Source organism: Pinus tabuliformis, chromosome 2_2, assembly GCF_031772625.1.
Source record: "Pinus tabuliformis cultivar Carrire ecotype Pingquan chromosome 2_2, CPIR1, whole genome shotgun sequence".
Taxonomy (NCBI): Eukaryota; Viridiplantae; Streptophyta; class Pinopsida; order Pinales; family Pinaceae; genus Pinus; species Pinus tabuliformis.
The window spans coordinates 580419442-580442958 of record NC_142300.1 but is presented as its reverse complement, the minus strand read 5'-3'; the positions used below and the strand labels follow the sequence as shown (position 1 = coordinate 580442958).

General features: G+C 38.4%; 2 protein-coding genes across 3 annotated transcripts in view; one reads left to right on the top strand and one right to left on the bottom strand.

The window, feature by feature from the left end:
* Positions 1–278: 278 nt before the first annotated feature.
* LOC149193996 (NADH dehydrogenase ubiquinone 1 alpha subcomplex subunit) overlaps positions 279–23517 on the top strand; it is a 35515-nt gene continuing 12276 nt past the window's right edge. The window contains exons 1-2 of one of the 2 annotated variants that reach the window (XM_089404988.1): positions 279–463; positions 552–653. In XM_089404988.1, the coding sequence (XP_089261114.1) occupies positions 356–463; positions 552–653 (210 nt within the window). In that variant the 5' untranslated portion in view covers positions 279–355. The remainder of the gene's footprint in view (positions 464–551; positions 654–23517) is intronic. The other variant, XM_089404987.1, reaches the window with a different exon arrangement.
* LOC149193997 (uncharacterized) lies at positions 15920–16336 on the bottom strand. Its single transcript, XM_089407501.1, has one exon. The coding sequence runs from the start codon at positions 16334–16336 to the stop codon at positions 15920–15922; it is 417 nt and encodes a 138-aa protein (XP_089263627.1).

Genomic DNA, 23517 nt, shown 5'->3' with positions numbered 1-23517 from the left:
AATGGAACATCGCAACAATGACCCCAAACAAACGGAGGAAATGGCACAGACATAGTTTTATGTGATGACATGATGCCCAACACGTGGAGCTCCACGGTGGACAGGTGTCGTACCGGCTCCATGCGCTTTGTCACGTGGTTTTTCGACATGGTGTCACGTGGTTTTTCGACGTGGTGGGGAGGGCGCACAGTTAATGGTGACCCTCCCCTAGTCATCCATCTCATCGATAAAGTTGAACCCTCAATCCTCACTGGCACTCAGAAATATATAAGGGACTCCACTCCGTCGTAAGAAACATCGAGGGATCCAGTGAAAAGAAGAGGACCGGGGATTTGTGAACAGGAAAGCAGCGAAAATGAATTTCATATTCTTGGAGGCAATGCTGCCGCTGGGCATCATTGCAGGCGCTCTATGCGTGATGGGGGCGAGCCAGTACTATATACACAAGGCTGCGTATGGCAGGGTATTTATATTCTCACATCGTTTTTCTTCTCGAAACTCTGCAACCACTTGTAAGGCTTTTTCAAATTATTTTCCATTCTGGTTTACAGCCAAAGCACGTGAGAAGCGATAAATGGGATGTGGCCATGGATAGGAGAGATAAGAGTTTGCTGGACGCGGCCGCAGCAATGAACAAATCCATGGCGAATTAGGTCAATATTCCTCAAACCCTTATAAGTAATGTAGGGTTTAAATGTTTTAGTTTAGAAGTTAATGAATACGGGGACAATGGCCATTAAATGATTTATACAAAAATAACGAACTGGTTGAAAATGCCCTTATCTGGGTTTAAATCTGTTTAAAGCATTGGATAAATTTGGCTGGGGTTTTGGGAGTTTTCGAAAGGAGCATTTGGGTGTTGATTTTTATAATTGGTGCAGGCTCGATCTGTACAATTGGTACTCGAAGTGAAAGTATGGCAATTTTAATGAGCAAGGCAGTACCTCTTTGGTTTGTTATTTTGTTAATTTTCCTTTCAGGAGATGATGCCCTAGTTACTTTTGCATTCACTTATTTTGGTTGTTTGTTTGCGTGCATCTGTCTATCTACATATGCATATACATTGTCTGTAAGAATTTGTATGCACCGGTGGTGTAATTCTACATGAATCGAACTTGTTTTACTGGGGCAAGGCTTAATAAGACCTTTCAAGACCAACTCAACCAGGTCTTTCAAGCAACATCGGTTCAAATGTTTTAATTCTAACTACTTGATCAATCCTGATTTATCCATGGCCAGGAGCATGAACAACTAGGCATTGGTTTAAAAGGATAGACTGTCAGCCACTAGATTAACTGTGCAGAATACGACACTGGCCTGTTCTGCATGTGCTCATTATCAATATTTGAACTATTTGACAATGGTTTTACTCTTCTGAGAATGAAAAGGGCCTGGCCGCAAAGTTTCTCAGTTTATGGTTTTAGGTGCTTATGCAATCTTGAATTGCCAAGTGCAGAGTTCTCATATAAGTTGGCCGAGGCAAACCAATCTACAAAGACAGCAATCTGCTTGGGACAGCAGTACAAGCCCTTGCAGGCTGGGAATGTCAGTCTGGCATCGACAAGCCGAGACATACAATGTTTACTGCTTTCAGCCAAAATTATCACAACAAAAATAAAAAAAATAGTAATGTCTGCACATTCGTCATATTGCTGGAAACACCAAGATCAATTTGCTGGAAACACCAAGATCAATCGACATCTTTAGAGTGAGAACTTATGCAACTTCACGTCTATATGAACTTTGAACTTTCTGTTGCCATACATTGGAACATCCTCCTTCTCCAAAATGACATTGGAGGTGACCTTAATCATGTGGGTCATGGTAGGATCCTTCTAATGTTTCTTTATTTACAAGGCTTTGGTAAAGATTTTGTACATTATGCATAGATGCATGTCTTTGATGAAATAAACTAGTGGAATTTTGATATTTAGGTATTCCAATTCTTGTATAAAATTAAATTTGGAATCCTTGTTCACCATGTTTCTCTTTTAGTTGTCCGAATCTTTCAAGAAAACTAACCTCTTAAAGTCTTGTTTTGTTCCAAACACCGAGTTGCTACATATCCATTGACCATTATATCCCACTACATACGAGAATTATCCCATATCCCAACAAGAAAATTCTTTATGGTATTCATAGCATACCCATGATTAGGGCACATTCAAAGTACGCACTCTGAATTTTCCAAGTAATCTTCTATGGTCTTTCCCTCCTTTTATATTAGATGCAATATTTTCTCTTGAGAGCAATTTTTTGATGGTACTTAGAATATTTCTCAAGGAAGGTTAGCTTCATTTGGTTCCATGTTTTAACTGAGTCACCCTATAAACTCATGAATTGTCTCATTGTCAAATCTTTCACGATATAGTAGATTTCAAATTTTGTCTATCCTATATACAATCATAACCCCATAGGAGAACTTTGAATGCATTAGGGTATTTGTGCATATTTTCAATGTATTGTAACAATGAAGTGTATGGAAGTGTCTTCCCCTTTCTCATTATTCATCTGTGGTAGGCAAAGAGATTAGAAAGACAATGGAACACTTCGCTATGAAAAATTGACAGGACCATTTGGTGTTATGCTAACACTCTAATACTAACATTGCCAGGAACATTTGGTGTTATGCTTTGTTGACCCTATGTGGGGTTGCAATTATTATTAATGGGATGTATTGTGATTATTATAATTGCATATACCTACCATGAATTTGAATTTTGTTTGTTAAAGTAAAATATTGTATTTATATATAATGACTCCCATCTTTTGGAGTCTAGTGCATGGAAAAGACTTTACATCACATTTCAAATTAACCAAAAACGGGTCATATGCCATTCATATCAACACCTAACTATTATATATTTGAAACAAAAACTGAGCATGTAAAATTTAAAGAGTCAAGAGCTGTCCCCAAACTAGAACGCAATTTAGATGTATTTGAAGACCAAGAAAAAATAAAAATTGATGCTACTCGGAGTGGAAGTGTGGATAAAAGTCTATACCCTTGACATGGTCTTTTCTTCTCATATGCAAAACATAGTTGTTTTTCTGAAATGATTGGTTCCTCATGCTTTGCCACATAACTATTAAATTTTCTATACACTTGCGAATGCTTTGCTTGAGAGCCTTGTCCTCCTACTTGTCCTTACTTTCACCTATTTGCAATGCACTAATTTTTTCAAACAAATCGATAATCTTCCCTTTGAATTTCACCTGGCTAGCAATGTTCCTCTCAACTTTGTTTCTCATCCCCTTACCAAATTCGCATAAGGCTTTGTATAACATCTCCACCACAGCTCGAGATTTCTTTGGGTTATGAGAATATGTATCACATGAACTTGTGTGGTAACCTCGTTGACTCATAAATTCCCAAAACCATCCCTTTGACTCAATTGAATCTCCATGTTGAGCTTTTGGTTGGAGTTATACTATATACTATGATTATTTGTGGATTTTGGAAGCCACCATTTAGAGCCTCATTTTTTATGTATTTTCATTCAGAACTTCAATTGCATGTATTTGGAGATTTATATCTCTATGGAACTTTGCTATATTCACTCTTGTTGATGTTTGTAGCATTGGTTAGGAACTTCTGCACAGGTTTAGGTTTCAAGACGTGTGGAAGTCATCTAAAGCCTTCAACCTTAGTAATTCACTTTAATTAAAGGAATTATTAAAGAGAATTGTTTTTTATAAAAAGTTAGTTTAATATAATGAAATGTAAAGGCTTTTACATTAGTGAATTAGATGAACCTTAATTGTTGATCTCAAGTGAGGTGAGATCTAATCTCAACCATCAATCACTTTGGAGATTAGGGTTAATGGATTTGATCATAACTCAAGATTATAAAAGCAAGGTTAAGTGAAGGAGAGAGACACACAGGAGAGACATCAAGTGTTTGAGTCACAAAGAATAGTGATTCAAGGAGAACACGACAAGGGTGATAATGGATCTTCATCACGTGTTCGGGCTAAGGGAGGAGAATGCAAGTAGAAATTACAACAAGAGAGATCAACAACTAGCTTGACTAGGGAGTAGGGCTGCAAAGTTCAGGTTGCACAATAGGTACAACAAATCTTGCAGGTCGGACAACATATCTCGCGCAACCATACAATAGGTCGAGGGGGTGATCCATCACGCAACCATACAACAGGTCGAGCGGGTGATCCAACGATTTTCTAAGGGCCGTATAGGTCATACATGTGCCTAGTAATTTAGGGATATGTCGTTGTAGTTTGTATTTTTTCTCAAAGGGCCATTTTCTTAGTAAGGGAGCCCTTCTATGTTGAGATATTATTTTAATGAACAATAGATTTGAAGGGAAAAAATATTTTGTGTGCAGATGCTGGCATTGGCTAATTTGCTTATGATGTAAATTTTATTTTTACCAGTTAAAAATCCTAGTATTGCTTTTTATGAAGTAAGCTAAAATTTTAGTTAATCAACAACAAGGAAATTACTAGAAGTAATTTGCTAGTTTATTGGGGTTAGGAAATTTAACTTGGTATTTGAATTACATGTAAATCTAAAAATTATTATTCATACATGACACATTGAAGCAAAGAGAGATAAACAACAAGATCTCGAAAAGAATACCACCATTCTATTACGAGGGAGAGGTCTCCTTTTATAAGCAAGACTCCTTACTAACTTGATTACAAGTAGTTTTCCATGGAAACAACAAAACATTATTTAGATATTGCCTTCCTTTTTTAAGTTTCCCAACTAGTTTGCATGAGAAAAAACAAATACATATTTTAGAAACATCAAATACATTAATAGATATTGCCTTCCTCATTATGTGAGTTCACCGGAAGGGTTGAACCTTTCTTCGTTGGCTAATTACTCCTTGTCTAGAGTTGAAAGTGTCCTTGCTTTTGCCACCAAATGAAGAAAATTGCGTTGCAATGTTTATGCAATCATCCATTTTGCCGGCATTGGTGTGTGTCCCTTTGAAGCTAACAAGGTATGATATGCATGTCTGTCGGTGATATTTCCTTATCTTGGAATCAAGAATTGTATCTTTTAGCAAAGGAGGTTGAAAATAAGGAATTTTATTCATGGGATGCTGAGGTGGTCCAAAGAGCTTCAGATTGTTAATATTAAGCATGTCATGGATGCCTAGCTGGGAAGGCAAGTCCAAGTGATATGCATGTTGTCCAATGCATTCTAGAACAATATAGGGACCATATCTTAGATGATGCAACTTATGGTTTTGGCCCTTGAAGCGTTGCTTGTCCAACAAGAGCCATACACAATCTCTTGGTTGAAATGACAAGGGTGTGCAAAATTTGTCATGCCTTTGTTTGACATGATCTTGAGTAGCTTGCAAAGCAATAATTACCTAAGTATGGTGTTGAGATATGGAGTGTATAAAATGTTGAGTTGATTTTTGTTCTTTTTGTTGATGTGTAAAACCACAAGGGGTGATAGTTAATGGCATCTTAGAGGGCGAGGTGATAGTCAATGGCATCTCAGAGGGCGGGGTGATAGTCAATGGCATCTTAGAGAGCTCACTTGGCTGAAACCCAAAACAAACTTCGAAAAGGGAGAACCTAGTAGAGGAGTGTGTCGCCCTATTGTAACTATGCTGAATAATGTGCAAATAGGAATCCCAATGTTTGTTCTTGGCAAAATAATTATGAAGGGAGTGAACTAGAGCAATGTTGCACGAAACGCCCCCCTTGGGATCAAAAGTTGGATCTGTGGGTGATCTGGTCCAAGAACCGCGGTTTGGAAATTCAGAATCACAGATCGGGTCGGAAAAAAACGATTCTTGGTTTGTGGGAATCGTTCGGCCTGATTTGCGGTTCCGTACGTCTAAGCTGCGACTACGGGGTTGGATCACTCATGGATTCGCCGCGGATCGAGGCCGACTTTCAGTGGATCTCGAGCGGTTCCGAGGGCCGCCAACCAGTTCCGCGGGGCGGACCTAATAAATTCATTTTTTTAGCTTAATTGTGGTTGGGGATGGGTTTAGCTTGGGTTAGGGAAAAGAATGAGGGGAATAAAACTCCTTTTCTCCTCTCATTTCCTCACTCTTGTATTTTTGGAGAGCTTGGAGAAGAGAGGAGAAAGAGAGGAGAAGAGCGCTTGGAGAAGAGAGGAGAAAGAGAGGAGAAGAGCGCTTGGAGAAGAGAGGAGAAGAGAGCTTGGAGAAGAGAGACTTGAGGAGAGGTTGGAGGAGTGAAGGAGGAGCTAGGAGTAGTGAAGGAGGACGAGCTAGGAGTAGTGAAGGAGGAGGAGCTTGGAGGAATAAAGAAAGGCTTCCATCTATAAGAGCTAAAGAGGTAAGTGCAAGCCCCAAACTCCCTCATTTTTCTGTCATTGTTTTTTATATTCTTTCTCCTCCTCCTCTTCTACCCTTTCCCATTCTTTCTTTTTGTTCATTTAATTGCAGGTTGTCCACCACCTATATTCATATTCCAAGATGGTGTTCTTTTGGCTTCTATGTATCATTCCACTTTTGGTTTTCATGATGGCAAGGGGGAGTCGGAATAGAAGGGAAGAAGAACAAGAGGATAGTGGTCCCCATATGAGTGACCCAATATATGATGAGGAAGAAGGGTTTGAAGAGGAAGGGGATGAACCTAAAGAGAACATTGAAACACTAGAGGGGAAAGTTGAATTGTTACCCTTGTGGAACTATGTGACCAAATCTTGAAGGGGGAAAATGTGGTGGAAGCTACAAGTTTTTGTTCCCCCATGGTTGTCATGGAGAAAAACCATATAGTGGTTCATATACCTGTGTGAGGAGGCATCTTTGTGGGGTGTTGGATAGTGATGACAAAAAGGGTGTTGTGGGGATACAAATTTGCCCAAACGTTTCAACTGAACAAAGAAGAAAATACATCCAAATAGAGGAGGTTGCACAACAAAAAAACAAGAAACAAAAAACTCAGTCTGAATCAAGTGCAACCTCTAGATTTGGTAGCTCATCTCCTCATGGTACTTCTGCAACCTCTAGAAGTAGAAGAACAATAGGGGATTTCCTGAATGTTGCTGGGAGGGATGATGTGGATGGAAAGATAGTCTGATTTTTTTGTGCTTGCGGTGTACTTTTCAATGTGCTTTGCTCCCCTATTGGCATGATATGGTTAAGGCCATCAATGAAGCCCCAAAAGGATACAAGAGCCCCGATAATGAGAAAGCTAGAACAATGTTATTAGAAAGAGAAAATGCAAAGGTTCAAAGAGCTTTGACACGTTTTACAAATGAGTGGGTGGATTGTGGGGTATCCATTGTATCAGATGGGTGGACAAATATTAGAAACCAACATTTGATAAATCTAGATCCAAAGGTTCTATCTAGTTATATGAGAGCATTGGATAAATTCGTCCTTGAGGAGGAGGCTGCCATGGTACGGAAACAGTTGAGCAACTATACGCTTAACACTAGTCCATTTGGGAGCATGCATGCAATTAGAGATCGAGATAATTTTTCTTCTCTTGAGTGGTGGAACATGCATGGAGGTGCTACTCCATTTCTACAAACTTTGGCATTGCAGGTGATATCACAGGTGGTAAGCACTTTTTCTGCAGAGAGGTGTTGGAGCTCTTATTCTTTCATCCACAATGTTAAAAGGAACATGTTAGCTTGGTTCATGTTCACTACAACTTGCGATTGTTGTCCCATTACTTTGATGATGCAAAGACTAATAAAGACCTTAAGGGTTTGGGACATAAATCCAGAGGAGCCCAATGTGGAGGATGGAGTGTTGTGATTAGAGCAATTAGAGGATGTTCTTATCCGTGATGATAATGATCGAATTGAGATGCCATCCCCATCCGGTCCCTTGGTTCCCAAGTTCCATGCTTCAACACCAACAATAGGGGCTTCATCTTCATCAGTTCCACAGTCACTGCCACAACTTCCAGAGCCACCATCTTCTTCATTGCCACCACGTGGAGGTTCACGTCCCATTCGTGGTGGAAGGAGGAGAGATTAATAGATATATTCATAGTTTACTACTTTTGTCATAGATTAGATTTGTAGACTCCTATTGTGAATCTGAACTTTTTTGTCTTACTCTTCCTAGTTCAGTGTGTCCTTGAGTCTTGGTGGTGGCCAAGTGGCCTATTTTGTAAACATTATTATTTGAATTTTGGACATGACTCATGTTGACAATTGCTCACTTGCTAGATAAGTTACTTGAATGTTTGATGATTTTATCTTCTAAATGTTTTGTGTTTTATGATATGCTTAAAAATTTGATGTATGTTTGTAATTGCTAGAATCTTGATGGTTGATGCTTGAATAATTAATCGTTGATGTATAATGGAATCATGGATGCCATATCTAACTTGATTTATGTAAAAATATGCATGTTTCCATGTCTTCTACAACTAATTTGGTATTTGGGATATTTTTTTGAATATAAATGAAAAAATTATTATATATATATATATATATATATATATAGATGCTTTTGAGATGCTTCACTTCCTAGATTTTTGGGAAATGACAGTTTTGCGTCCTCGCTTCCAAAAAACGTCCCCGCTTTGTGCAATGTTGAACTAGAGTACAATTGACAACCTTGGTTTGGCTAACTATTTGTGGGGTGGTGGAGAAATGAAGTTGACAACCCAACATAGACCAGAGAGTGCGCCAAAAGATATTGAGAAAACAAGAATCTCGATCAGAAATCATGCTACTTGGCAATCCAAAGTGTGGCCAAATATGAGGGAAGAAGAGATTCAAAGACTAAGCAGCAAAGGTAGTCTTATGATAGGGAAGAAAGATAGCCATTTTAGAAAAATGACAGACCACTACCTAAAGAACATCATGTTTGCAAAAAGTAGTAGGAAGACCACTCAAAAAGTCCATAGAAATGGATTCCCAAGTGTTTGAAATATTGAGAAGGGGGTGAATCAGTGTTTCAAATAATTTTAATTAATTTTGCACTTTCAGAGCTTTAAATATTGTTAGCACAAATTAGATCAAGATAAATAGTACCACATCACATCACATGAACATGACAAGAAATTTTATGTGGAAACCTAACGCGGGAGAAAACCATGGAATGATTTCTAATATATTTAATAATTTATTAGCTCCAACTGAAGGGAAGCTCCAACTCCCTAGTACTTAGTTGGAAAAGCATTTGGTTTTATCAGGAAGCCTTGCCCCAACTCCTTAAAAGGATGCTCCAACACCTTGTTTTTACTAGCTCTATCTGGAAGGATGCTCCAACACCTTGCCAACATTAGTCTGCTGCCCTATTACCACCTTGCCACCCTTAAGTGTTCTTAGGCTCCAACCTAGAAGGATGCTCCAACACACTGTTGGCATTAGTCTGCTTTCGTAGCACCACCCTGCCACCATGAAGTGTTCTTAGCCTCCAACATGAAGGAGACTTCAATCTCCGCCTTGCACCACCCAACCACCCTTAAGATAAAAGATAGAAGAAGAATTTGTGGGCTTTCGTACTACGGATAATGACTCACTTACAATAGCATCCAAACACTGATAACTTCACTACTGCCTTTGTTGATACATGCTCAGATCAAAGATTATATGCAATGGTGTTTCGTCAACAAACTTTGTCGCATTATCAATGTCTTATCATTGCGAAAACTTGAACCATCAAACTTCATGTCTGCTACTTGCTACTGTAGATCTGTCCCTTTTAAAACATTTACTCTCTAATCATTCTCATCCGGATGTTAGACTAGATCTCAACAAAACTGTTGATCTTACTGTTAGTGAAGTGTAATCATAAACAAATATGTACAAACAAGAGAAAGGCTCTGACACATACTAGAATTTGAAAAGTCATACCTCATATCATATCACCTTGAAGGAGGTTTGGTCATGATGCAAGAAAAGGCACACCTTGATTTCGCTGCCAATGTGAGTGTTTAACCTTGCTCACTATTTTACGCTGAGATTGGTTCATTGATTTTGCTCTTTGAAATGTGGTCAAATTGGGCCCATAAACTGCCTTTTTTTTTGCCCAACTAGGGCTAAGCCTGATCTACCAACTGTGGCCTAAACAAGCCTTACTGCTGCTAACCTCAATCCTTATCTTTTCCTTAAAACTCCTCTTTCCTTTTGGCTTGAGTAGGCTTGGAATGCGGCCTTAAACTCCCTTTCTTTGCGGCCAAATCAGACTTAAGTCAACTCTCATTTGTGGCTACAATAGGCTTGATTCAGCCATCTCTTACTATGGCTACCTCAGGCCTAATTCGACCTTCGCTTTGTGGCTACCTTAGGCCTAATTTGTTGTCTTCTCTGCGGCTAACACAACTCCAAACTCGACCTTATGCTTGCGACCTAAGTGTTGATTTTAATGTGCAATTAAGTCAAGCACAAATTTTCAGCCAAATAATTACTTCCAATGATACAATTACTTCTTTAGCACATTCCAGATCATAAAGCAATTACACTTTCGAAAATTTCAACGATTAATACAGTTGGGCAATAGAGATCACAATAAAACAATGATGCACAATGTTAAATTTCTATGAAATTCTGCAACTACTTAGATGTTGTTGACCACTATGTGTCAACAACGCATAGCAGTACACCCTCTTTTTTTGCAAAAGGGATAGCGCTTGATCGATGTGTCCGTGTCATTCAACTATCATCATTAGTCTGATCATCATGTTATAATATAAACCCATTTTGCATGTATATGATGTAAATAATCTCAGCAGATTCGTGTTATGTATGTAATTGCCTAGGTAAACCTACTTTTCTGGTGACGATCTACATTCTGGGAGGTTTTTTGTCTGACTAACCCATTCTTGGAGGGTCGGCAGAGTTTTCCTTCAGTCTTACCACAAAGTCGGAATGTATTTTGTTACTGGGATCTTAGGCGGGTCTTAGTGTTATAGATCGAGTCTATGTAAAAGTGATTTGGGAATAATCCTAACTATTTGGTTAGGTTATTTTATTACAAATTGCTTAGTCTGCTGGATTATATTTGTGTCACAGAAATGGGTAGTCTGTGAGGGTCTAATACAGATGGGTTTCCCCCTTATGATGTAAAAGATATGAAAATTAGGATGTAAATTGTCTTGAGGATTGGAAAAATAATTTATCCCCTCATAGGTTAATTAATTAAATTTTCTGGTAAAAAATTAATTAAAATTCTAAGCCAGAAATTTAATTAATTCTAGGTCTTAGGTAAATTTAAATTCTCCAAAGGCAAAATTCGTCGGTCTTTAAAATTCAAATTTTAAAAGGTCTTGGGACTAAGGTAAATTAATTATTTTGCTAAATTTTAAGCCTTTGGTCCCTAGGGGTTAAGTCAAAGTCAAATTTATGAGGAAATTAACTCAAAATTTTTATTATTGAGTTAATTAAAATGCATTTAATTGAAAAATTCGAATTTCTTCAAGAATTTAATATTTTGACATATAAGATTAAAAGAAATTTTAATCCTCATCAACGGTCGAGATTGCTTTGACGAGGATCACTCGAACTAGCCGTTGGAAGATTTATCTTTAAATAGGAGGTCATTTGTCAGTTGATCGATTCGATCTTTGAGTCGTGTGCTAAGCGAAAAGCTCTCGTGTAGTTTTTTATGAGTAATAAAGAAGGACTTTGGGGTTAATTTTCGCCTGTGTTACTCTTCATGGAAATACTGTAAGATGTGTCATTTTCATGCGTAATTTTTTTCTTTTAGCCATTGATGATAACTTCTGAAGAGTGATTTGAGTACAGGTATCTTGCTCAGTCACTGGGGTTTAAGTGGTAATTTAAATGTTGAATGTAATAGTAGGTATCTCTATCTATCTGAATTTTATTATCATTTTCTTGCTCTATTTTGATGGCTGGATTGCGTTTTGCAGGAAAATCTTGATTTTTAGATCATCGGGCGCTGGGGAAGTTTTCAGTTGGACCAACCAACTCCCGATCCGTGTTTTCTGAAGTGTCCAACTTAATTTGATCTTGGGCTTATCATAAGATTTTTATTGGTGATGCGTGAGAGGTTTTGAGTTAAGCACCTTTTTTAAAATTTAAAAAACTTAAAATTTTTATGTGCGAAATTGATGAATCTGGCTATTGAGAGCTTTAGATTATTAGATCTGGGAGCGGAGTTGGACCCACACTTCCCAGATCTGATAGATCTGCCTTTTCTGTGCATAGATTTATAATATTTTTTGGGTTTTCTGACTTGGGTTTTTTGGTTTTTTTTTTGTAGATCTGGGTGTTTTTGTTTTCAAGTACAGGTTGCAGATCTGAAGGTGAAGTTTGATTCAAAGCTAGATCTAGGCCCTGGAGGGTAAGATCTGAAGTAGGTGGGAATGGTAACAAAGAAGTAATAATAAAGCGGATGTTCCAAGTCAATACTCAAGGTATTATCCAGCGTTTTGCGGCCCAAGGGTTTTAAATTTTTTAAATATGGAAATAATTTTACAGGGATTTCACTAACAAATATGAAGCATAAAAGTACATTGGTGTGAAATTCGTTTTTTTTTTGAGTTTATCGTAAGTTTTGGGTTTCAGTTTCTTTGCTGCCTGGGGTTTTCTAAACAAATAATTTCGAATTTGTTTTACTGTCTTCATCTTAAGGTTTTCTGGAAATTTCAAGTTTCTTTATCTCCTGCCCAAACCCTCCTCTCTGCTGCCATTTCCGCCATTGCAAAGCCCTTTGAAATTCCTCTGTTTTGCTGCTCCGTCCATGGCCCTTCCATTCCAGCTCTTCTCCAAACCCCGCATCCTCCACGCATTCTACTCTGCTAACCTGCGTTTCCCTCACTTGCACTGCAGTTTCTCCTAGCCGCCATTTGCTAGCCGCAGCCATCCCATACCATTCTGCTTGCTTGCCAACCCTCTGACCTTTCTCGCAGTCTTCTCTCCCTTCATCGTGCTCCATCCTCCCTCGCGTCCTTCATAACTCCGCCTAGATTTCCGCTGCTTCATCGCTCCTCATCGCCCATCTACTGTCGTAGCTCCCTTCCCCATCGCTCCCTCGACTTGCACACATTCTCCATTCCCGCTCGGTCTTGCCACCTCCCCTCTCTGTAGCCTTTCCTCGCGTTCTGTCCATCTCCATTCCTCTGCCGTCGTCGACTCTTTCAACCTGCATACACAGTAAAACAACAAAACAATTTGATTTTCCCTTTTTTTTTTGGTTCCATTTGTTTATATATTTTTTAGTGTATGCGTTAGGGTTTAGGTTGGTCCCCCCCCTTTTTTTTATAATCCGATTTCTTTTTTGTTTTTAAGCTTAGGTTAGATTCATTTCCTTTTAAAAAATTTGATCTTAGTTTTTTGACTTTTATATATATCTTTTTTTTAGTTTTTGATTTTGATTTTTTTATTTTTTATAATCCGATTTCTTTTTTGTTTTTAAGCTTAGGTAGGTTAGATTCATTTCCTTTTAAAAAATTCAATCTTAGTTTTTTGACTTTTATATATATATATATATATATATATATATATATATATATATTTTTTTTTTTTAATTTTTGATTTTTAATTTTTATTTTTTATAATCCGATTTTTTTTTTGTTTTTAAGCTTAGGTTAGATTCATTTCCTTTTAAAAAATTCGATCTTGGTTTTTTGACTTTTATGTATATATATATTTTTAATTTTTGATTTTGATTTTTTTTCTTTTTTTACCTTTTTTTTTTTAACTTGTGATTTTTTAATTTTTTTTTATTTTCATTGAAAAAACTTCAAAAACTCTAAAAAATCTAAAATTTGAAAATGAAATAAATTAAAGGTGTATTTGCGCTTTAAACATTAATTTTTAAATTCGATTCATTAACCCTTTGATTTATTTTATTTCTTCATTTTTCACATTAAAGTTATTGCCCAAGGAATACTTAAAATGCTAACTTAAAATTCATTGGTGTTTCTGGTGTTAAGTGCAAAATCTAAAATTTTCATGATTTTTCTATGGTCAAGGTGCGATAAATGTTTTAAAAATCATATTGACTGTTAGATAAAGATTAATTTTGCTAGATCATCCTGCATGTTAAAGTTTCGAGTATTTTACATTTAATTGTCCATGATCGTCGCTTTGCCACATCTATAAGGTTTCTTTGGATAACCTGTTTTATTTAGTCTATGGTTAATTCAAATATAAAAGGCATTGGTCTGTAGTCATTTATATTTTGTGATTGTGTCTTATTTTAATCTACCTATCTTAATTGATTGAGGCTTGCTTTAAATTCATCAAATTGTTCATCCTTAAAATCTCCTAGAGCCTGTGTTCCATAGGCTATCCTCATCCATTCACCTTAGGGACTACCCCACTTGACTTGCCTAGGAGAGAGTCTAAACGGAGTGAGTAAGGATTAGAGTGACAACCCTTACTCTGAGTGTTGTCACGGTGCCTAGACACTTTGTGCGACAACAGATGTATAACTGAATAACTGAAAACTAGTATACTTTCACCAAGATAAAATGTTTCTTAACAATTCATAAGTAGCGGAATAAAAGCACTAGAGATATAAAAACACATCACACAAATTGACACACTTGTTTCTTAGGAAACCTAACATGGAAAACTTGCTTCCTTGATGTGGAATTTTGTTGATTGTTCTTGAGCAATTGGATCTAAAACAAAGCAATTTGTCTCCGAGAAAGTGTTTTGCTTCTTCTCACTAATCTTAACTGATACAATTGATCGCGACTTGTCTTGATCACTGTTTGATCTCGGCCCTTTAGCTCACAATTGTCCCTCTACTGCCTCCTTGACTTGTTCTGCAAAACTCGCTCTCTTCTGCGCACTAGAAGCCTTCTACATCTTTGCGCACTAGGTCCCTATTTCCTAGCACACAAGAGACATTTAAATGCTAGCGCAATTCCTCCTATTTCCTTGTGCACTTTCTGCTTCCTATTTCTTAGGACCCCAATTCCTCAAAACTTGCACACAACCAATCTCCTAAATTGTAGAGCACTTGTGATCTCTTATTTCTTAGGATACAAGCTCTACACTCTCCATAATCAAAGACTCTCACAAACTCGTCCACTATCTTGTCTCACAAACCTTGTGCACGTTATGGATTTCCTGTGCCTTCGTCCTCCTCTTTATGAAACCCAATTTGAACATGCAAGGAGGCCCAACTCTATTTTAGAACCTGAGTTTTGATTGATGAGTTAACTGAGAGTGACACTCTTTCTCTCTCCAATCAACACTAGAGTTCCTAACTCGTTCTTCCTTCAGTCAAGATTCAAGACTAACTCGCTCTAATTGAACTTGTAACTGCCACCTCGTTCTGTAGTCAAACTAATGAAAACTCCACTTAACTGAAGCTCCAACTTTGCGCATGCTAACTTTGATGATTATTCCAGTAAATTAGAAATAAACACATCTTAACTGAAGTCTAACTCATGAGCTCACACTCCTATTGGGAGAAGGATAATTCGAGGTCTTCACTGACTAAGGCACAAGCCAAAAGGCCTTGCTCGTTACATTTTCAACACTCCCTCTTAGCGAGGAAGGTAATTCTGAAAGAACCTTGTCTACATGGATCTATTTTAGTATTTTCAACGCCACCACGTTATCCGTTGCTGCAACTGCTCCCTCTGATCTAGAAGACTTCCCTGATTCTTACTGTGGAATTTGATCTGAAGACCTGTTCCTTCCAACCATGCTCTTATGATCTGAGTCTATCACCTCAGTCATAAGTGCCATGTAACCTGTGTATCTCCGTGGCTGCTTACTCTACTTGAATGTGGTATTGGGAGGTCCAACTCTCTCCTGATCCCCCTTAAACAACTTGTCTGCCCACTTGGCTCGAACTCTCCCTGTACTGGGAGTCTCTGATTGAGTGGCTGCCTCCACTCCCCTTGGTCTCTTCTCCTCGTTATCCCACTCGTCGACCCACTGGCCAACTAGTTGAGACTCAAACTGTGATATTGCTTGAGGCTCCTCTTTGGGAGCTCTATCTTGCTCTTGCTCTAATGACTCCCTTAGAGCTTTGCTCTCCTCAACCCTCATGTCTTTATTCTATGCACTTCCTACCTTGCCGCGCAAGGCTGTGCTTGTCTCAACTTGTAGCAGGTATAGGTTCTTCTTCCTCACACCTATTTGCTTCTTACATCTAGAAGCTAAGTGCTTGAGGTAAGCCTTACCTTTGTTGAAGGTGACATCATAACCCTCTTCCTCAAGGGTAGCTACTGAAATAAGATTTCGCTTTAGGCCTGGAACATAGAGGACATCTCTGAGATGGATAGAGCTACTTGATTCCCTCTCAAAATTGACAGTACCAACTCCCCTAATTACGTACTTGCCATCATCTCCTAGCTCAATCTGAAACTGCATGTCCTTCTCTTTTAAGTGAATAAAATACTCCTTGTTCCCTGTCATGCAGAAGGATGCTCTTGAATTAGTATACCATACACTGCTGTCTGCTGAGCTTGCCATGCAAGCTATCAATGAGAAATATTTCTCGAATTGAGCAGAAAACACATCTACCTCAGCTGATGCAGCTACATGATCCTTACTGGACTCCTTCTGATTAGGACACTTCGTTGCATATTTTTCGAACTCATGGCAATGGAAGCACTTGATCTTGCTCAAATCCTTCTTCTTTTTCTCGCCTTTTTGACTGGACTCGACCTCTCCTTGGCGCCTCTTGCCCTTGGCTTTGCTACCTTTGCTTGCCAAGGCAGAGTTCTCCTCGTTCTCTTTTGGAGTTGATCTCCCAGCTCTCGTCCCTCTTCGGATCTCTTCTTAAACGCAGTCACTTCATAGTCTTTTTCAATTGTGATCTCTGCCACTTACTACATCCTGGAAATTCTCCCAAGACTTATGAAGTCTCGAAAACGTAGGATTCACAGGTTCACTATCTACTATAGTGATGACCACTCCACCTAGCTCATCCCGAACTTGAGTGAACTTAAAAAGATACGTGATTATGGAATCTCCTTTACTCATCTGGATACTTCTTAACTTCTCCTTGAGAGCAAGCTTCCTAGCATAACTGGAACATCTCATATGCTGTCTTCTACTCATGGAGATGAGGAATACTATGATCACTGATCCCCTCAAGAATGATCCTCTTCGCCTTGGTGTCATTCTTGTTATGCTGGATCAACTGTTGGGCATCTTAAGGTGGAGCTATTCGCTGTTTTACAAATTCAAGCACTCTATTATCTTCCAACATCACTGAGATCTAGCCCTTCCATGAGCAGAAATTTGAGGCTGCCTCTAAACGGTAATCTGACCTTAGTCCTAGGAACGACATACTGCTATCCATAGAATTGCTCAAGCCTTCTGCTTGATCTATGTTGTCCGCTAACAGGTCAATCTGGTGCTAGTCTTTATACTGATCTCTGCTCTGATACCATGTTAAATTTCCATGAAATTATGCAACTACTTAGATGAATAACTGAAAACTCGTTTACTTTCACCAAGATATAAAGTTTTTTAACAATTCATAAGCAACGGAATAAAAACACAAGAGATATAAAACACATGACACAAATTGACACACTTGTTTTCTCAGGAAACCCAACAGGGAAAACCTGCTTCCTTGATGTGGAATTTTATTGATTGTTCTTGAGCAATTGGATCTATTACAAAGCAATTTGTCTCTGAGAAAGCGTTATGCTTCTTCTCACAAATCTCAGCTGATACAATTGATCTCGACTTGCCTTGATCATTGCTTGATCTCGGCCCTCTAGCACACAATTGTTCCTTTGTTGCCTCCTTGACTTGCTCTCTTTTGCGCACTAGAATCCTCCTAAATCCTTGCGCACTAGGTTACCAACTCAACAAGTCGCCACTTGGAGACATGTTAGGAACCTCACCTGACCCAAGGTTAACTTGGGGCCCATTTACAATTCCCACATGATGTCACATTCCATGAATGTTAAATACTTGCCCGATGCAATGAGGCACAAGCTCAACCCACTAGCCAAACCCCATGGCAATATGGTCAAGTATCCATGACTGACCGGGGGAGCAATCTAGGCCTTGATGCTTACTGAGCCAATCTCAACAAGTCACCAACTCAACAAGTCACCACTTGGAGAGATGTTAGGAACTCCACCTGACCCAAGATGAACCTGGGGCCCGTTTACAATTCCCACATGATGTCACATGTCATGAATGTTAAATACTTGCCCGATGCTATGAGGCACAAGCTCAACCCACTAGCCAAATCGCATGGCAATATGGTCAAGTATCCATGACTGACCGGGGGAGCAATCTATGTCTTGATGCTTATTGAGCCAATCTCCCCAGCCAAACTCCATGGCATCTAGGTCAAATGCCATGACCGAGGGAGCAATCCAGCTATGATGCTTATAGAGCCAATCTCCCTAGCTAAACTCCATGGCTTCTAGGTCAAACCCCATGACCAAGGGAGCAATCTAGGCTTTGATGCTTATAGGGCCAATCTCCCCAACCATAAACCATGGTTTCCTAGTCAAACCCCATGACCTAAGGGAGCAATCCAAGCCCATAGATGTTACAACATCAACTCTCCCTTTCACCAAGGGAGAGATTCTCAACCACTCCAAGCCTATCCATAAAGTAAATGAACTTCATTCGAGGCAAAGGCTTTGTAAGAATATCAACAACTTGCTCATCAATAGAGATGTGTTGGAGCCTCACCGCTCCTTTTTGAATAATGCTCCGGATGTAGTGGTACTTGATGTCGATGTGCTTCGACATGTCATGGAAAACTGGGTTCTCAACAAGCTTCTTACAACTTTGATTGTCACAATATATCATATCCTGAGTGTATAGATGTGAGGAGGGAGCAATTGTGGGTGCATGGGTTGCCAACTTGGCCTTTGTTTTTGTTGAGAAATCGGGCAGCTAGATTAGGTGATTTCTCTTACTTTGATAACTGCTTGTGATGTTCTTTTACTTAACTTGATGTACTTGTTATTAACTTTTTCTTTTACTTGATTGTTACTATGTTCTTTTATCATCAAACAACTACCAAACTATGAAGATCAATGAGACAAGAGGACACAAAATATATGCTGCTAGCCAAGGCCAAAACCTCTCCTCTCTAGAGGAAAACTTACAAGAATGCTGCTCTTCTTATAGAATCTTCAAATGGTGAATTCCAAGACCTAAGACCCTTAACCAAGACCCCTCCAAGACCAAGTCAACCTCTTCTTTGATGAGCTTTTCTTCCACAAAGTCAACACCAATCTACCTGCTTCCAAATGTCAGATTTCGGCTTCTCCTTCAGAAATTTGGCTGTTGCTCCATGACTGCAATTTTTGGCCTCTATTGTAGAAACCCTAGTTCACACGTGTGGTTGGAATATGGCTGAGTTTGTCTCCTTTCTCCTTCGCTTGGTTAGCCTTCTCTCCCTTGACAATTTGACTTGCAAACTTGATGTATTTGGCACTTGATTTCGACTCCTTAGATGTTTAAAATTTTCGTTCTTGTTGCAGTAGAAAGATACCCTACTTTACTTCGCACGTGTGGAAGGAATGGCCCAAAACAATCTTCTTAAAATTTGGTCTTATCTTGTCTTTCTTCTCTTCTTCTTCGCTCTTCTTATTAAACTCCTTCTTGTTCTTCAACGAGTTGCTTGGATGCACTTCAAATGAGGTCGATGGATCTTTATATATAGTCTTCTTATGAGGCTCGAACAACCCTAAGGAGGCTGACTTCACTGCTTGAAGGCCAACTTGTTTCTTGTAGGTCGACTTGGTCTTAGAGGGAGTCTTTTGACTCTTTTTGACATACAAAATTTATATTTACATGATACAAAGTGCCCAATGGGGTTTTTCATGTATGACAATGACTCAATTGACTTCTTGACGCTATGACAAACCCTAGAAGCATTCAATGGGTGCTTGACCTACAAATAAATTGACCTAGAGCATGAAACCCATGCTACAAATATATATATAAATATACATATTTTACAATATACAAGAATCAAGAGTACATTTCATATTTATGAAGACCGAACCTAGTTACATACTTCAACACTCCCTCTTAACTAGGGAGGTATTCATAAAACATACAAGGTATTTGTACATTCTCATATTGAAGAATTCTCATAAGAAGAGTCGGATTGGTAAGCCATCTCATAGGCTATCTATTTAGCTTATATTAGTGCATCTCATCATATCAACCAACGCTATCATATAGCAAGGCCTTGACTAACAACTCTATCTCTCCACAAGATTAGAGCACAATGCTGGGGAGACAAATGATTTATAGACACCTTCTTTATTGTCTCTCAATGCACATACCCCATCTGAATGCTCACAAGGTGTATGTCCTTCTAAGATCGTTCCTGTCTTGGATTAACACATTCTCAAGGAATTTTATTTTCGACTACTCTTACCTATTGGATGCCCTACCTCATCCTCAAAGAGTATCGAAATTCAGATGCTTACTCAATCCTCCATTCTTTCTTCATAAAGAAGACAAGAATGATGTCTATCTCTCCTTCTTAGCTAGGGAGGATCTACTCATTCTTATAAAAGGAATATGCCCAAGTTCCCTCTTAATTGGTAACTTGCCCAAGCTCCCTCTTAACTAGGGACTTGATACCAACAATAATTATCTTCTCTTCGGTGGAGATCATGGTACTATGCTGCTTGTAGAGCTCCTTCTTTTGACATCACGTCATGGATGAACCTCAATTTCTTCATCATGGAGCCTTCTTATTCTAGAACTTCTTTGTAGGGCATCGACACTCTTCTCCATCACTTCATTTCAACGAAACATAGTGTTGAACCAATAGTCTTGTCATCCTTCTTTTCATTGGAAAGTGATCTTCAGTCCACATCTAGCTATCCTTCATACAACTACCTCTTCAAAGTCATGTTTCTTTCATGATCTTCAATCCATTTAGTCGTAGATGAACTTCTACAACCCTCTTTTCGGTAGCCCTGTTTCAACCCAACTAGATGTTTCCTCAAAATAAAAAATGAATATTAAATCAAAGTTACCTTTTTATGATGGTCTTTCATCATGACATCAACTTCTTGCAACATCAACATCCTACACATGTATGAATCCATCTCCAAGACATACTTTACCAAGGTTCTTCTTTTTCAACAAACATATCAGGGTCTTCGTACCTTCTTCAGGGAGATGCCATAGCTAATCCTTCTTGATATTAGATGTTGATTACTTATCTTACATGACTATAGATACATCTTTCATGAACTCTTCTTTCACCTTCTTTACATATTGCTTTTTCAGGTACTTCTATACATAGTCTCTTCAACATAAGAACTATACTTGTTAACCACCTCATTTTCTCTATGAGGTCATCTTATGTTGATTTCATCTTTCATGAACTCTTCTTTCACCTTCTTTACATATTGCTTTTTCAGGTACTTCTATGCATAGTCTCTTCAACATAAGAACTATACTTGTTAACCACCTCATTTTCTCTATGAGGTCATCTTATGTTGATTTCATCTTGTCGATATGTAGAAGATTTCAAGGCACATTGTCTACATGCCTTCATGTATCATTCTTATGGAAGAGTTTTCTTCTTCTTTCATCATGCTCATGAGATAGAGCATTTTAACCATTCTATCTGCAACCATATGATGACATGACTTTATCTATCAAATATATACATGCCTCTTCCTTCTTTTGGTCATCTAGACTTTCTTTGGCAACTTCCTTTCCTTGCTTGAAGATGAACAATGCTTCAACCGACTTGACATGCTGCACATCTTTGTCATCATACTGTCATCCTTCTAAACTATGGATCCCACACACGGTGGAATGTAGACTATCACTTGCTTCTTCTTAAGTAGAGGTGAATCTTCTAACCAAGAATCTAATCGAGGATCTTGATGATCCTCATTTTGCAAATGCTTCTCTATAAAGATGATGATGTATAGTGATCTTTTTCTCTATCTTGCTAGAGGTCTTTCTCCAATCATATAAACTGCTTACTTGGTTGTTTTTCTATGCTTCCAATGAAGATGCCATGAGCTACTTCCTTTCAATCATGTACTATGATTGCTTCAACCATATAGACTTCTACTTTGGCTATCCTTCTATGCCTCTATTATGATATCTCTGCTATAATGCATCCTATCATACCTGTGATTTCTCTTACTTCGATAACTACTTGTGATGTTCTTTTACTTAACTTGATGTACTTGTTATTAGCTTTTCCTTTCACTTGATTATTATTGTGTTCTTTTATCATCAAACAACTACCAAACTATGAAAATCAATGAGACAAGAGGATACAAAATATAGGTTGCTAGCCAAGGCTAAAGCCTCTCCTCTTGAGAGGAAAACCCACAAGAATTCTTCTCTTTTTATAGAATCTTCAAACGACGAATTCCAAGACCTAAGACCCTTGACCAAGACCCCTCCAAGACCAAGTCAACCTCTTCTTTGATGAGCTTTTCTTCCACAGAGTCAACACTAGTCTATCTGCATCGAAACTTCAAATTTCGACCTCTCCTTTGCTTTAGGACTGCAATTTTCAACCTCTACTGCAGAAACCCTAGTTCACACGTGTGGTTGGAATATGGCTGAATTTGTCTCCTTTCGCCTTCGCTTGGTTAGCCTTCTCTCCCTTGGCAATTCGACCTGCAAACTTGATCTATTTGGCACTTGATTTTGGCTCCCTTAGATGTCTGAAATTTTCGTCCTTGCTGCAATAGAAAGATACCCTACTTTACTTCGCACGTGTGGAAGGAATGGCCCAAAACAATCTTCTTAAAATTTGGTCTTACCTTGTCTTTCTTCTCTTCTTCTTCGCTTTTCTTGTTAGACTACTTGTTCTTCAACAAGCTGCTTGGATGCACTTCAAATGAGGTCAATGGATCTTTATATATAGTTTTCTTATGAGGCTTGAATAACCCTAAGGAGGCCGACTTGACTGCTTGAAGGCCGACTTGGTCATGGAGGGAGCCTTTTGACTCTTTTTGACTAAAAAAATTCTCTTTACATGATACAAAGTGTCCAATGGGGTCTTTCATATATGACAATTACTCAATTGACTTCTTAACTCTATGACAAACCCTAGAAGCACTTAATGGGTGCTTGACCTACAAATAAATTGACTTAGAGCATGAAACCCATGCTACAAAATAGTAATAATAATAATAATAATAATATTATTATTATTATTATTTTACAATATACAAGAATCAAGAGCACATTTCATATTTATGAACACTGAACCTAGTTACATCAACATATTTTTCCACTCCTCTTATTCGCTGTTTCACTTTTGCTTGATTCTCTCTTTGTATTCTTGCTCATAGTTCAAAGGTTTTGGAGCTTGCTTTGAATGATGTATAATAATTACTACCCCCTTAAGATGGGGTTGTTGATCGTCCATCAAGGGTTGGGACATTCAAGGGTTCCTTGTCTTCTATAAGATAGGGCAACATTGGCCTAGGAACTAGGTGATGGCCATATATATGAGTGAGGTAGAGCACATGCTTTTGCTTTTGCCCACATGCTATATTAAATGTCTCGACCATCTTTTTCATTTTTATAATTTTATTTTCTTTTACTTTTCTTGTGGCCATCGTATGCTTTTTCTTTACTTTTAGCTGCATCAACCTCTCGGGGAAAATTTCTAGCCCTGATTGAGGTATGTGGATGGTGAAGGTGAGTGCCGAATCGCA